Source organism: Chelonia mydas, chromosome 2 (genome assembly GCF_015237465.2).
Source record: "Chelonia mydas isolate rCheMyd1 chromosome 2, rCheMyd1.pri.v2, whole genome shotgun sequence".
Classification (NCBI taxonomy): domain Eukaryota; kingdom Metazoa; phylum Chordata; order Testudines; family Cheloniidae; genus Chelonia; species Chelonia mydas.
The window spans coordinates 147,071,032-147,087,188 of record NC_057850.1 but is presented as its reverse complement, the minus strand read 5'-3'; the positions used below and the strand labels follow the sequence as shown (position 1 = coordinate 147,087,188).

Sequence of the window (16,157 nt, the reverse complement as noted above, 5' to 3'; positions counted from 1 at the left end):
GACAAAACAATACAGAAGTGAGGATTTCACATCCCAGTATTGATAAGTGAGTTCTTGCCAGACAGGATGCTGTTTCCTTTTACATTTTCTAGGCACTTCCCTTTCTCTGGAGGTGATAGGCATTATCAGGACAGGATTGTATTCAGGACAGGATTGTATTCCTAACAGCCCAATAGCACCTTATTTCAATGTGACTAGTTTGGAATGTGAGGATGTGACCGGTCACTTCCCAACTTATGGCTGCCTCTGTTGCTTAGCCAAAGGCCTTAGCCTAAGAACAGGGCCTCAGACTGTCACAGTAAGAAAAGGCCCTTACACCGGCAGACAGTGATTTTGATTCTCTTTTGTACCTCTATAACTAGCCAAGTGATAAGAATACACCAAAATTCTTAGAGTATAGGCCTTTACAGACAGGCCTGAATATCTATATCCTAACAGATACTTGATTGATGTGAAAGTAAGACAGTACCTTAAGAATAAATACTGGGTGAAGTCTCATGAATATTTTATCCTTCTGGAAAACTGTGTGGTGAGAGGTGTCAGCCAGGAACCCTCCTAACTCCCCTATTCTTCTTGCAGACATGATTAAAACTAGAACTGTTACCTTTATGGAAAGGTGTATCAAAAAGCAAGATGCCAGAGGCTCAAATACTGCCCTTGTCTGAGTTGATAAAACCAGGTTCAAGATTTGGCTGGTACAAGATTTGGAGGGAAGACTCTAACCAAGCCTTTCAGGAAGCGAGAGGGGTAAAAACTTCCTTTTCATGAGGCACAAACCTGGCTTATCTCTGCCTACTACGCTAAGTGGCAGCTGATAATACCAGAGAGTTGGGAGGCCGATATGAGAATAGTTAGTCCGTGCCTTTTTTAGATATGAAATACCTCTTTTCAGCCTGCTTGGATACTGGTGGAACCATCTGCCAAAGTGTCCTGGTGGGTTCAAGGATAGCCTTGTTAATAGGAAGCTCAACTCTTCTTGAACTCGAGCTACATACGATGTTCTGCAGTCTGTGCAGGGCTTCCTGGATTTCTTCCAGGGAAATCTGTGGTGTCTCTGCCACCCTTTTAAGCAAGTTCTGGAAAGCCTTAGGATCATCAGGATACGGCTGGAGTCACCACCTCTTCAGAGAAGAGCAGCAGCCAGTGGGGGTGGGGTGGAGGCCTTGGAGCTTGACAGAGTCAAACTCAAGGGGCTGCTCCTACCTTCTTCAGGCCAACATACAGGTCCTCACAATCAGAAATTTTCCCTGGTCTCAAGGACCTCTCCATGAGGTATCTTTGGAGCAGGAACTTCCTCAGCTGTTTTGTCCTTCTTGGAGACGACTTGCAGATACTGCACCTGGATGAGACATGAGTTTCTTCCAGGCAGTACAGACTGGCATCGTGGTAGTCTGTGATCAGGAAGGGTTTGTGGCAGTTGATAAAGTTTTTGAAGCCAGGAATTCTTCCTTGGGGGACTCTCCCCACTACTGTCAAAGAACGGGGGTATGGTGGGGAAATACAGGAATCCCTCTCCGACCCAGAGGAGGATCCCAAATCTTAAGGGACAGAACCCCAAATATCCATCCTAACTATACTAAATAGCTAAATTATTACAAATTATTTACAGGAAAAAGTTGAAGAAGCCAGTGTGAACACTGCAGCTCCATCTGAAACCACAAGTGGTAAGAAGGAACTAAAATGGCAGCTGTCTGGCAGCCCCCTTTATTTATAACTTCGGTGCAGAGCACAAGAAGAGCAGGGGCACATACTCAGACCAGATAGACCCTGCTAGGAAAATTTCTGCAGTCCTTGATGCATGGCGCAAATGCGTAAACCTGAAGTGCACTACACCTAGGGACCAGCACTTGAAGAACCACCAGTGCATTCCAAGCCATTCTGACACATTGTTCAATTCACTGGGAAGCCGAGGTGCCAGCAGACTGGGAAAAAAAATCAAACAAACAAACACAAAAAGCAAACAGGATGTACTTGATAAGGTTGTAAAAGTTGAGAACTTTATTAAAAGGTAAGCCCACAAATGCACATCTCTTCACTATTTTCTGAGAAGAAATAGGCACTCTACATTGGCAGCTCCTCCCTCTTCCATATTCAGGTTTGTTGGTTTCATGTGGAAAAGTTCTGAACCACTTGTCTGAGATCTGATAAGATGCAAGGATTTTACTTGCTGCATGTGACTTTTCCCTTGCTGAATACTTCACTGATTAGCAATGGCTTACTCTGAATACTTTTCTCCCTGGTCAGATCACAATATGAGTTGTCATCCTAGAGTCTGAGACTCCCAGGAAGGTAGCAAACAGGTGTCAGGGGTCACAACCACCCTCTCGTCCCCACTGCTAAATGGGAGGAAGACCCGAGATACAGACAGACTGACTCTAACAGATAGAACAATGTGATGTTAATACCGGTGGAGCCATAGCACTATCCATAGTTAAGATTCTCCCAAAGATTTAGTTTCAGTGGAAGAGTTCAACTTTCACCAAAACTGTTTTGATTAAGATAACTTTAAAATGCCAATAGTATTTTGTGAAGTGTTTGAATTTTCATGTCCAAGTTGAAAAAAACATGGCTAATATGAGCTTAGATGTATCTGTTCCCAAATTCCAAATGGCTAGCACGTGTAGATGGGGACAGCGAGGGTGCCCCATCACCCAATGCCCCCTTTCTCTCCCAAGCAAGGCCCACTATTTCCTACTTCATGACTATGTCCTCCACTGGGTTTATGATCTCAGTATTGATTCCTTGGAGATCCCCCTTTCCTCAGGAATGCTTCTGTACCCCATTACCACAGAGAGCCCTGCCGCGTAGGGAGGCTGTCAAACTACCAAGGGCGGGCAGAGTAAGGAATATACTGTATCAGGACCCAGGAGCCCTGTGTTGCATCACATTGTTATGGGAACCACAATTCAGTCAGCACAATTTTTGGAAAAACAAAAAGCAAACCCCACAGCCTAAACACACTGAGCTACAGCAACTCAACTAAAAAAAAAAATCTAGGCTACTAACAGAAAAACTTTATTTAATGACAGTTAAAGATTCAGCACAACATCCCGCAGCTACCCAGCACCTTAAAATTATGGAATTAAAAAATAAAGGGAAAATTCCCCAGCATTTATTGCCACCTTCGCATCATGCATGATGCCATCAATAACATTCTCACACTCTGGACAGCATTCAATTCCATCTCCAACAGATACGGAAAAACAATGCACATCCCTGTTTCATCAAACTTGTGTTCTAACACAAAACTTTAATGGATAACTTCTGTAATGTTAAAGTAGAACAACACTACACATATGTGGATTGTGATAATCAGATGTGCCAATATCGTGAAACAAGAGAGCTTGGGGTTGAAGTTAATGGTTTTTTTTTGTTTTAATACAGTACAATAAATATGGAGAATGGAATGGAGTTTGGCCATTACTGGCATTAATATCTCTACGCTTATGAAAAGTGCAGTGAGGTCTGCGACCACAAGCAGTCGAGGATATCCAGTTATGTCTCTTCTGAAAGACGGTACCTTTGCCAAAACTGCCCCATCCTCAAAGGTGACATGTACACTAGGAGCCCTTTACCAGTATAGGAATACTAGTATAGTGTATCAGCAAAGTGCTCCAGCTCTAGATGTAGTTATACCAGCAAAACTGTGTTTTTACTGATATAGGTGATTCCACCCACCCTATGAATGAAAAACATCTATTCCAGTAAAGCACTTTTATGCCAGTATAACTGAGTCTACGTAGGGACTTTTGCCAGGACAGCGGTGTCAGTCAGGGATCACATCTCTTCACACCCCTGACCTAGCGGCATAGCTATGTTGAAGTCTGTAGCACAGACATTGCCTGAAACCGTATATGTGCACTGGTTAAGTTTCAGCTAAAACAGAAGAGTGTTAACTAGCGAATCAACACTACCACATCCTGCAGCACGTACGGTTTATATATTCCTTGTATGTCTCCCATTCAATTACTGACCCAGTCTAGCCATGCTTAGCCTGTGAAATCTAACGGGACACAGGACTGAATATGCTGTGTTGACAGGTTCAGCAAATATGTCTACTGTGTGCTTCAAGCTGTCATGTCAGCTTATCCATATAAGTACAGGTTTGAAGTGTTCTGTACTTTTTCGTGAGCTATATGTAAGTGGCTGATTTTTTTTTAAATCCCATTACTCCATTACAGATTAAATTCCAATCCCTCCAGCAATCGGATCAATTCGTGGAGATTCTGCTTCCTATAATTTATAACAATCTGTTTCCACTTCATGATAAATTTTTAAAATAAAGGTCTATATGAGATGGTCGGGTCTCGTGGCTAAAGCATGGGATTTGAAGATGGAAGTAGAGTCCTGTACAGGACTAGTGTAGAGCCCTACAGCTGGACCAGGATCCTGAGGTTCCTGTAGGACCTGCTGCCGTAATAGTGGGAACAGCACAGGAGCGGGGTTAAAAATAATCCTACATAGGGCTCTAGATGGAAGATTTGAGTTCTACTTCTAGCTCTGCCACAAGACCACACTATTTCAGTATTATAATTTTAGGTAGCACAGTAGCATAAACCACTGACAGCCATTGAAAACCAAGCAAAAGTATTGCTCCCTGTGGTTAAGATTACCTAACGCTTTCCTATTATAAGGCCCTGTTTTCAGTGGTTTATAACTTTGCCAAACATTAACCATACAGGTTGTAATTCTCCATGCCAGGTGTCTGTTTCATGTTGAAAATTTTAGGAAAGTATCAGGTAAAAATGATTCAGTCACTTCCAAGAGAGAGATAAGGGGAAAATGTTGTTTTCCCATATTAAAAAAATTCTTACAACCATTTCATTGAGAAGCTCTAGTGACATGTTGTTGAGCTAAAGCATCTTGTTTAGAAAGTAGGGCTGTCAAGCAATTAAAAAAATTAATCGTGATTAGTCATGCAATTAATTGTACTGTTAAACAATAATAGAATACCATTTATTTAAATATTTTTGGATGTTTTCTACATTTTCAAATATATTGATTTCAGTTACAACACAGAATATAAAGTGTACAGTGCTCACTTCATATTTATTTTTGATTACAAGTATTTACACTGTAAAAAAACAAAAGAAATAGTATTTTTCAATTCACCTAATACAAGTACTGTAGTACAATCTCTTTATCATGAAAATTGAACTTACAAACGTAGAATTATGTGCAAAAAACCTGCATTCAAAAATAAAACATGTAAAACTTGAGAACCTGCAAGTACACTCAGTCCTACTTCTTGTTCAGCTAATCATTCAGACAAACAAGTTTGTTTACATTTGCAGGAGATAATGCTGCCCACTTCTTGTTTACAATGTCACCTGAAAGTGAGAAAAGGTGTTCTCGTGGCACTGTTGTAGTAAGATATTTACATGCCAGATGTGTTAAAGATTCACATGTCCCTTCATGCTTCAACCACCATTCCAGAAGACATGTGTCCATGCTGATGATGGGTTCTGCTCAATAACAATCCAAAGCAGTGCGGACCGACGCATGTTCATTTTCATCATCTGAGTCAGATGCCACCATCAGAAGGTTGATTTTCTTTTTTGGTGGTTTGGGTTCTGTAGTTTCTGCATCGGAGTGTTGCTCTTTTAAGACTTCTGAAAGCAAGCTCCACACCTCGTCCCTCTCAGATTTTGGAAGGCACTTCAGATTCTTAAATCTTGGTTCCAGTGCTGTAGCTACCTTTAGAAATCTCAAATTGGTACCTTCTTTGCGTTTTGTCAAATCTGCATGAAAGTGTTCTTAAAATGAACAACATGTGCTGGGTCATCATCCAAGATTGCTATAACAGGAATGTGGGTAAAACAGAGCAGGGGACATACAATACTGCCCCAAGGAGTTCAGTCAGAAATTTAATTAATGCTTATTTTTTTAATGAGCGTCCTCAGCATGGAAGCATGTCCTCTGGAATGGTGGCCGAAGCATGAAGGGGAATACGAATGTTTAGCATATCTGGCACATAAATACGTTGCAATGCCAGCTACAAAAATGCCATGCAAATGCCTGTTCTCACTTTCTGGTGACATTGTAAATAAGAAGAGAGCAGCATTATCCCCCTTAAATGTAAACTAACTTGTTTGTCTTAGCGATTGACTGAACAAGAAATAGGATTGAGTGGACTCGTAGGCGCTGAAGTTTTACATTGTTTTGTTTTTGAGTGCAGTCATATAACAAAAAAAAAAAATGTACATTTGTAAGTTGCACTTTCACAACAAAGAGATGCACTACAGTACCTGTATGAGGTGAATTGAAAAATACTATTTATTTTATCATTATTACAGTGCAAATATTTGTAAGCAAAAATAATATACACTGATTTCAATCACAACACAGAATACAATATATATGAAAATGTAGAAAAACATGCAAAATATTTAATAAATTTCAATTGGTATTCTATTATTTAACAGTGCAATTAAAACTGTGATTAATCATGATTAATTTTTTTATCACAATTAATTATTTTGAGTTAATCGTGTGAGTTAACTGCGATTAATCGACAGCCCTATTAGAAAGACATCTAAATTAATCTCCTTCCCCCTATTCCTGCAATATTAGATATCTTCAGTTTATGTAGATACTTATAGTGATAATATAACCTTCTCTTTGACAAGCAAAATAAATTGGACTCCTTAAATCTTTCATTGTAAAGAATATTTTTCAGACCCTGAATCATTTCTCTATCAATTCTCTCATCCCTCTCCAATTTTTCCATCACCTTGTTTTAAAAAAAAAGTGCGGCCATCAGAAATGGACACAATATTCATGCAATGGTCTTACTAGTGCTATATGGAGAGGTGACACAATCTCTCTAATCCTACTTCATATTCTCGTTTATACATCCAAGGAGCATGTTAACTCTTTTTGCCATAGCATCACTCTCGAAGCTCACTACAATGATCTTTCAGAATTACTGCTGTCCAGGATAGACACCAGCCTAAAAGGATATCCTAGAGTATGACCTCTCATTTGGCTGTATCAAAATGCCCTGTGCCCAGCTTATCAGGTGATCAGATCATTCTATATCAATGACCTGTCCTCATTATTAACCCTCCTGCCAATCTTTGTGTTACCTGCTAACTTTTAGCACCAATGATTTTATACTTTTTTCCATATTATTCCTACAAATAAGTTTTGGAAAAAAAAATACCAACCCCTGGAGCACCCCACCAGCAACATTCTCTCTCATTTATAATTCTCCATTAACAATTATGTTTTCAGATCTGTATTTTCATCAAATTAATTTGCAACATATTAATTTTGTATCACATTAATATTTTAAAATCAGAACGTTCTACAGCCCTATACCAAACTTACAAACAACAAATCTATTATGTCAACAGCTACTTTTAGAGAGAAAGGTGGGTAAGATAATATCTTTTAGTGGACCAGCTTCTGTTGGTGAGCGAGACAGCGCTGTGTATCTCGAAAGCTTGTCTCTCTCACCAACAGAAGTCAGTCCAATAAAAGTTATTATCTCACCCACCTTGTCTCTCTAATATCCTGGGACCAACACAGCTACAAAAACACTGTATAGAACAGCTACCTTTATCAACCAGACTTGTAATCTTGTTGAAGAACATTGCCAAGTTGGTTAGATAAGACCTATCTTCCATTAAACTAGTTGGAAGCATTAATTGTATTTCTATCCTGTACTGACAGAGTCTTGTATCAGCTGTTGCATTATTCCAATATGCATCAATGTCAAGCTAACCAGCCTGTCATTACCTGGGTCATGCAGCTTATCCTTTTTAAATACAGGCACAACTATTGCTTTCTTCCAGTCCTCTGGAGTTTCCCCAGTTTTCCAAGAGATATTAAAAATTAACCCTGTCGATAATGTTCATTTTTATGTCACTGAAAGACATTAATTTGCAAAAAACCTGAATTTAGCTACTAAAAATAAACAAAAAACAAAACCACCATAAATAATTTTTCTGTTAAATTGAAAAGAAGTACAAGTTTAGTTCTAAATGCAATAGATGTCAAACTCACCATACGTGCATGTGGATTTCGGTGGTAATAAAGCTCTTTGTATTCATCCATCCAAACTTCTGCTGCGCGTACACTGTTAGCCAGGGCCTTGGCGCGTGAGTAGGGAGCTTGTTTGGGGAAAACGTGACCTACATGAGAACATGGGTGGATCTCAAGACTTCCTCCGCACTGCCAGATCTAAACAAAGAATGTACGTTATACGTTGTCAATCTGAAACCACGTAAACAGTAGGATATGCAGAATAATAATACTTTACAATACTTCGTATTTATAGCACTTTTCCCAAAATCTCAAATGCACCTTATAAACTATAAATATCATAATCTCAGGAGGGAGGCAAATATGATCCTCAATTTACAGGTAAATAAACAAAGGTGTCAAAGCACGTCAATGGGAGAATCAGTAAGATAACGACGGAGTCAGGGACACCGTGGTACTTTCACTGGAGTTCTGGTTGGCAAAGATGAGATACTACAGATGTTTAAAGCATGATCACTTGTGCTATGCTGAGCTGCACTGGGCAACTCGGGCTTCCTTCCTCCTCTCTGGGGTTCAGATAATCCAGCTCTCCCCCAGGGTGTAAGTAATATATACAATAGGGAAGTGCCTACGGCCCTAGCTCTTAAACATGTGAACCTACACTTTCATTTAAATATATTTCTAGCCCTCCTGGTTGTGAAGAAGTGATGTCTGCCAGAGTCTGCAGACAGCCTTCCGCAGAGGGAGAAGCAGCATCTGCTAGAAGCAGGGAGGAAGCCACCTGTTCTGACAGTGGCCAAGATGAACAGCTGGTGTGGCCTATCTCCAGGAAAAACTAACAGATCTAAGGTTAGAGTGCTAGAGATTAATATCAAAACAACCTTTGGAAAAGACCTAAAACCATTTAGCCAAAGTCATGCTAAGGTCTACACAATGCATGCAGGAACCTTGTCTAAACTTTGTTTCAACAACTGGAATCTTACGGATATGTTTTTCTTGTTTATGAGCTGAGACTCTTTAAGTTAGAAGAGCTCCTGGGAAAATTCAATTCAAAATGCTGTGAACCATCTATCATTATTCCATAGAGCAAGTATAAAATCCAGAGTGAAGGGTCTCTGCTCAACTTGGTTGGTCTTTATCTTTGCTTCTGCCGGTATTTTACTGTCTTATTCTAAACTTTTATTTTTTGTCCCAATTAATTAGTATGAAGCCTTTAGAACTTCAGGCCATGATGCTTCCTGATTTTTCCTAGGTCCACTGGCAGTCCTAAATTTGATTTTGCTGGTTCCTGCCATTAGGGTGGGGGAGGGGGAGATTCTGTGGGACCGCACTTCCAATCCAGCCTTCCTAACCTGACCTCAGATGGACCAGAGACTCTGCCCTCACAAAAAAAGAGCAACAACTTCAACCTGAAGCTGATGGCAATTACACCCCACATGCCATCAGAACAGAAAATTGGACCCAAGACCGTTAAAAAGCACCCAAAGATGTAGTGCTGGCTGTGGCGTGCAAAGTAAAATCAAAATAATCTTTTAACTGTATTTTGGTGGCCTGTATGGGGAGAAGATGAAACTCTGCATCTACCGCTAGAGCAGATCAAGCATCACCTGCTATTCATGGGGAGAACTTGTATGGCATGCTGGGCGCTGCAGGATTGGTTTCCCATTGGTAGGGCTCAGCTGCCCCGGGCTCTGCTCTCATCCACTTTCTGGCTCCACAGGTCAGGTGTGTGGATTCTTCAAAGTGGCACCCACTCATGGAACCAAGAATCATAGAACTTGAAGGGACCGCGAGAGGTCATCTAGTCCAGTCCCCTACACTCAAGGCAGGACTAAGTATTATCTCGACCATTCCTGACAGGTGTTTGTCTAACCTGCTCTTAAAAATCCCCAATGATGGAGATTCCACAACCTCCCTAGGCAATTTATTCCAGTGCTTAACCACTCTGACAGTTACGAAGATTTTCCTAATGTCCAACCTAAATCACGCTTGCTGCAATTTAAGCTCATTGCTTCTTGTCCTATCCTCAGAGGTTAAGAGGAACAATTTTTCTCCTTCCTCCTTGTAACAACCTTTTATATACTTCAAAACTGTTATCATGTCCCCTCTCAGTCTTCTCTTCTCCAGACTAAACAAACCCAATTTTTTCAATCTTCCCTAATAGGTCATGTTTTCTAGACCTTTAATCATTTTTGTTGCTCTTCTCTGGACTTTCTCCAATTTGTCCACATCTTTCCTGCAGTGTGGTGCCCAGAACTGGACACAATACTCCAGATGAGGCCTAATCAGTGCGGAGTAGAGCGGAAGAATTACTTCTCATCTCTTGCTTACAATACTCCCGCTAATACATCCCAGAATGATGTTTGCAAGCGTTACACTGTTGACTCATATTTAGCTTGTAATCCACTATGACCCCCACATCCCTTTCCACAGTACTGCTTCCTAGGCAGTCATTTCCCATTTTCTATTTGTGCAACTGATTGTTCCTTCCTAAGTGGAGTACTTTGCATTTGTCCTTATTGAATTTCATCCTATTTACTTCAGACCATTTCTCCAGTTTGTCCAGATCATTTTGAATTGTAATCCTATCCTCCAAAGCACTTGCAACCCCTCCCAGCTTGGTATCATCCACAAACTTTTTAAGTGTACTTTCTATGCCATTATCTAAATCATTAATGAAGATATTGAACAGAACTGAACCCAGAACCTATCCCTGTGGGACCCCACTCATTATGCCCTTCCAACATGACTGTGAACCACTGATAACTATTCTCTGGGAACGATTTTCCAACCAGTTATGCACCCACCTTATGGTAGCTCCATCTAGGTTGTATTTCCCTAGTTTGTTTATGAGAAGGTCATGTGAGACAGTATCAAAAGCCTTACTAAAGTCAAGATATACCACATCTACCACTTCCCCCCATCCACAAGGCTTGTTACACTGTCAAAGAAAGCTATCAGGTTGGTTTGACACAATTTGTTCTTGACAAATCCATGCTGACTGTTTCTTATCACCTTATTATCCTCTAGCTGTTTGCAAATTGATTGCTTAATTATTTACTCCATTATCTTTCCGCGTACAGAAAAGCTGACTGGTCTGTAATTCCCCAGGTTATCCTTATTTCCCTCTTTATAGATGGGCACTATATTTGCCCTTTTCCAGTCTCTGGGAGGTTTCCAGTCTTCCATGACTTTTCAAAGATAATTGCTAATGGCTCAGATATCTTGTCAGTCAGCTCCTTGAGTATTCTAGGATGCATTTCATCAGGCCCTGGTGATTTGAAGACATCTAATCTGTCTAAGTAATTTTTGACTTGTTCTTTCCCTATTTTAGACTCTAATCCTACCTCATTTTTACTGGCATTCACAATCTACTGTTTTCAGTAGATTGAGCAGATCTTCATCATTATAGTCCGTCTCTTGGGGAAATTTTGGCCAAGCTCTTAGCATCACTTCCCATGTAAGGAACAAAACTTTCCCATTCTGGCCACACACTCATTTCCCTAGTCTGAGCAGTCCCTTTCTGGCTGCAGCTCTCTCACTTAGAAATGCTCTTGGCTGGCTTTCACTGAGGCTAATGAGCCCAAGCCATCTCTGAGCTGTGTTTGTTAACTCTTGCCTCCCCAGCCTGCAGTCCTAAAGCTTTTGCACTTTGGTGCACTTTATACTGTCCCCTGAGTGCTCTTGTTAATGGTGACTTCAGAAATATTCAGAACTGGAGACCCACTGCATTACTGAATGCCAATCATAAGACACTGGCTACAAATTTTGGTATCGTGGTTGGGAAGTACTGCTGAAAAAATTACTGCATGCTTCTGAATTCAGTGTTGTGCAGAGGTACCATGTGGCAGACATTCTTTGCAGCCTCATAAAGGTTTCTGAGTAGCAGCCGTGTTAGTCTGTATCCTCAAAAAGAAAAGGAGTACTTGTGGCACCTTAGAGACTAACAAATTTATTTGAACATAAGCTTTCGTGAGCTATGCTCAAATAAATGTGTTAGTCTCTAAGGTGCCACAAGTACTCCTTTTCTTTTTTATAAAGGTTTCTGAAGTTAGTCAGAGGGGAGGACAGGAAAGTTCTGTCAGTGCACTGGAACAAGTTAAGGCTTTCAATAACGGTTAACCTGGACTATCTGTAGATGCCTTTTGCAAAATATATTACAGTGAGCCAATTTATTGTTTTGTTTTAGTTATTATGCAAGCAGGTAACCCTCTTTGAATGGAGAGCAGGAGGAAGCTATTAGGATATGCTCAAAGGTGAGGTAGGGTTGTCCTGTGAGCTCCGTTATATCAAATATATTTTTAATCCACTGTTAAAAGCGGTATAAGGGGACATAGTGGTTGGGAAAGTAGCAGGGAAGCAATGAAAATATTTGTTCATTTGGATGAGAATATGGTTCTGGTAGGCACTAGAGAGGAGAGCAGGCCCATTTTTACACAGTTGACCTGTATTCAGCAGTAGCAGGAGCTAGTCCAGGAATATGGACTAGAGCACAGCAATCTCTTGGGGATTAAGGAAGTCTCTTTTGCTCTATCAAAGAGAAATCAGACACTGAAAGACCCACCCAGCCCCTCCCAGGCATTGCTGATACCTAGGGTCCCTTTCAGTCAGGCTTCCCCAGCAGTACTAACTTAGCAGAAAAAGATAACTGCTTTGTCAGCACCAGACTGTGAAGTAGAACAACTGGAGCCTGATAACTGGGGAACAGGATGCAATTGTTCAAAAAGCACTTGCTACCCATTTGTAATTATTTAACTTCTGTGCATCCATCATCTGAGAAAACAATTCACAAGAATGATTTAGTCTTTCATTGATTGTGGAATTACAAATACAATTTAGTGAAAAGAAACATAACTCATGCAGTTCTAGAAGGAGAATTAGGGATAGCATGTCCTCAGGTTTTAATTCTATTTGTTTTTGTTCTTCATTTTCCACAGGGTTAATAGAGTAATAGAGAAGGCATGGCTGGTGTTCTTTTAAGCATAATTGGGAAGGGTCTAAGGCTCAGTATATGTCAACTGGTGAGTAAAAGGGAGAAAGATGCCTAAAAATTTGCACTGTAAAGGCACACCATATCAGGGCTTGTCTGCACAGCCCCATGGTGCGGGCTATGGGGGTGTGAGTTCCAGCGCATAGTAAAGAGTTGTTTTGTAACTGTCCTGTGTAGACCCGCCCTAGCACAAACTAAAGGGTTAGTCAGCATTAACATAGTCCAGTTTAGTGCACACTGCAACTCACACCCCCATAGCCCGCACCATGGGGCTGTGCACACAAGCCATTAGGCTCTCTCATGTATTGAGGGCTTTAAAACTATATTTAAAGGTGGCAAATGCTAGTAACTACATTTCAGGAAGCTTATACTCTAATAAATTTGTTAGTCTCTAAGGTGCCACAAGTACTCCTGTTCTTTATTTCAGGAAGTGGGGCTTTCAGTTTTGGAAAGCTCAGTATAAGAATATCCTATGGGGGATATTATTCCAGATTAAAAAAAACATATTTAATTTTTTATCACTTGACGCAAAGAAAGCTTTTGCACTGAAAATTCTCATCAAATTTGCTGTCCAATTTCACTCCAAAGTCTTTTGGCTTAACTGTTTAAGTTTCATCTTCTCCCCCATGGAGTAAATATTTTGAAATATTATTCTCTGTATGTTATTACATTTACTGTACTCTCTATGTCCAATATTGTTTTTAATCACAGTCTGATTGACATTTTTTCAACAAGTATATTTATATTAGAAATTAGGTTTCAGAGTAGCAGCCGTGTTAGTCTCTAAGGTGCCCCAATTCCTCCTTTTCTTTTCATTAGAAACTTAAACATTCTTGTTCCACTATTTCACTAAGGAAAGTAGCATTTGTTATCATTTATGTTTTTACCAAACTTTTTAATAGACAGGTACCTGGGTACTGTGGGGTACATGTTTAACTGTGATAAGTTGACAACAAATGAAACAAAGTGGCCTCTAAAGGCTCAGTCCTGCAACTGCCTACCTCTATGTATTAATGTGTACCACTAAAATATTATACAATAAGATTACAAGCAATGGACCCTAAACTCTACTGAATCAAATAAAGTACATAGGAGAGTGGAACTTCCTTCTGTCCTTCTCTGAGGAAGTCCCATTCCACTGGATCCTAAATGCCATCCCCCACTCCTCAAAAGACGGCAAAGCCTCTCCTCAAAATCACTGAGAAAAGTATTCCATAATAACAGCTTTTAAAATGACAGAAATCCCCTCTACAGTTGTAATTTTAAATGTCCCTAAAAAGAAACCCTAAAGTTACTAAGTAGTACCATTCAATTCTATCTTCTTCATTAAGGCATAATTGTACAAAATCGGTCACCCTTTTAAAGAGATTACACTTACATTACACTGCCAGATTTTTATTTTTTTAATACTGAAGACATATTTTGATCTCTATATAAACTGAGATACAAAATGAACAACTGTAAAAACTAAGTAAAGAATTCAGCATAACAAAAACCCAGCTACTAAATGGTAAATGTGGTATTAATGGGTAGAACTGGAGAAAGTTCTCCTTTCCCACCAAACCACATCCATCCAGCAGAACATAAGAGTACTTAATACATAATGTATAGCTAATGTAGAGCTGTGCGCATTGATTTTTTGTTTTGTAGGCACTTTCAAAACATTTTAAAAGACATATTTTGGTTAAACAAAATGCTACATTTGACTTGAACTGTAATTTTTGATTTTTATGATTTTTTAAATAAAAAGGAAGGAAATTATTAAAAAAACAAAAAGTCATTTTGAATAAAAAAAATCAGATCAAAACAAACCACTTCAACTTTCAAGAATTTTGTTTGCTTTTTCCCTTGACATGTACAATTCAGTGAAACTGACATGAATTTGAGAAATATTTTGGTATTGCCAAATGTGCATTTTTTGCCAAAAAAAAATTCAGCTGAAAAATTTCACTATAATATGGTATGTATGTGTCTGTCTGTCTGTTCTAGTTCTGCTTAGCACAAGGCTTTCAGTTAGAAAGCACTGGAATTTTCCACTAAAAACACTAGAATGACAGACTTTTTTCCTTCACTTTGACCATATGTAAAAAAATCATCTATACAGTAAACATTTTTCATTAAAAAATGGATTTTTATATTATGAGGGAAACTATCAAATATATTAAACAAAGGAGAGGGGAAAATCACTTTCTGGCTAATCTGTTTGTTGTTGTCTCTTCTCCCATTTTTCATTAGTGGATTAAGGGATAGGCAATGTTATGATGCCACCTATTGGGAAGCAGAGAGGCAAAGCATTCTGAAACTTTGTCCTGGATGATATACACCTCATCTAGACTCTTCCCTCCAGTGGGAGAAACAGGAGAAGCAGTACACTAGATAAATAATGAAACAAGCTCACAGTGGCATACCACACAGCAACATGGAAGGTGGAATTCAGGAGAGGAGAAAATGAGACTATGATAAAATTACCTATAAGTAATTTTACCTTCTCCAATATCTCTCTTTTCTCCCATCCTATGACAGTGCATTAAGGGACAGAAAGTGGATATAGCAAGTACTAACACCAGGAGGTGAGTTTACTTTTTAGTGCCACTAGCAAGACTTGTTGCCAAAGGAGGCATTCAGAGAGCGGAGAGGTCCAGTTGATAATGACATGTAAAAGGAGTAAGGAGATAACAGGTCACTTGTCTTACACACCTTGGAAACTTATGCCTCACTGCTCACTGACTATGAAGTGGAGATTCCTCTAGCCAAATGGCATCTGTCAAGCTCTGCACAAGACTTATCAACTCGATCTGCCAGCAGATCAAGGGACGTTGCCAGCAGATCAAGGGACGTGATCATTCCCCTCTATTCAACATTGGTGAGGCCTCATCTGGAGTACTGTGTCCAGTTTTGGGCCCTGCACTACAAGAAGGATGCGGAAAAATTGGAAAGAGTCCAGCAGAGGGCAACAAAAATGATTAGGGGGCTGGAGCACATGACTTATGAAGAGAGGCTGAGGGAACTGGGATTGTTTAGTCTGCAGAAGAGAAGAATGAGGGGGGATTTGATAGCTGCTTTCAACTATCTGAAAGTGGGTTTCAAAGTGGATGGATCCAAACTGTTCTCAGTGGTACCAGATGACAGAACAAGGAGCAATGGTCTCAAGTTGCAGTGGGGGAGGTTTAGGTTGGAT

General features: G+C 39.9%; 1 protein-coding gene across 1 annotated transcript in view; it reads right to left on the bottom strand.

The window, feature by feature from the left end:
- GALNT12 (polypeptide N-acetylgalactosaminyltransferase 12) overlaps positions 1-16,157 on the bottom strand; it is an 89,844-nt gene that overhangs the window by 26,658 nt on the left and 47,029 nt on the right. Inside the window, exon 6 of the mRNA XM_037893393.2 lies at positions 8,011-8,187. Coding sequence (XP_037749321.1) covers positions 8,011-8,187 — 177 coding nt within the window. The remainder of the gene's footprint in view (positions 1-8,010; positions 8,188-16,157) is intronic.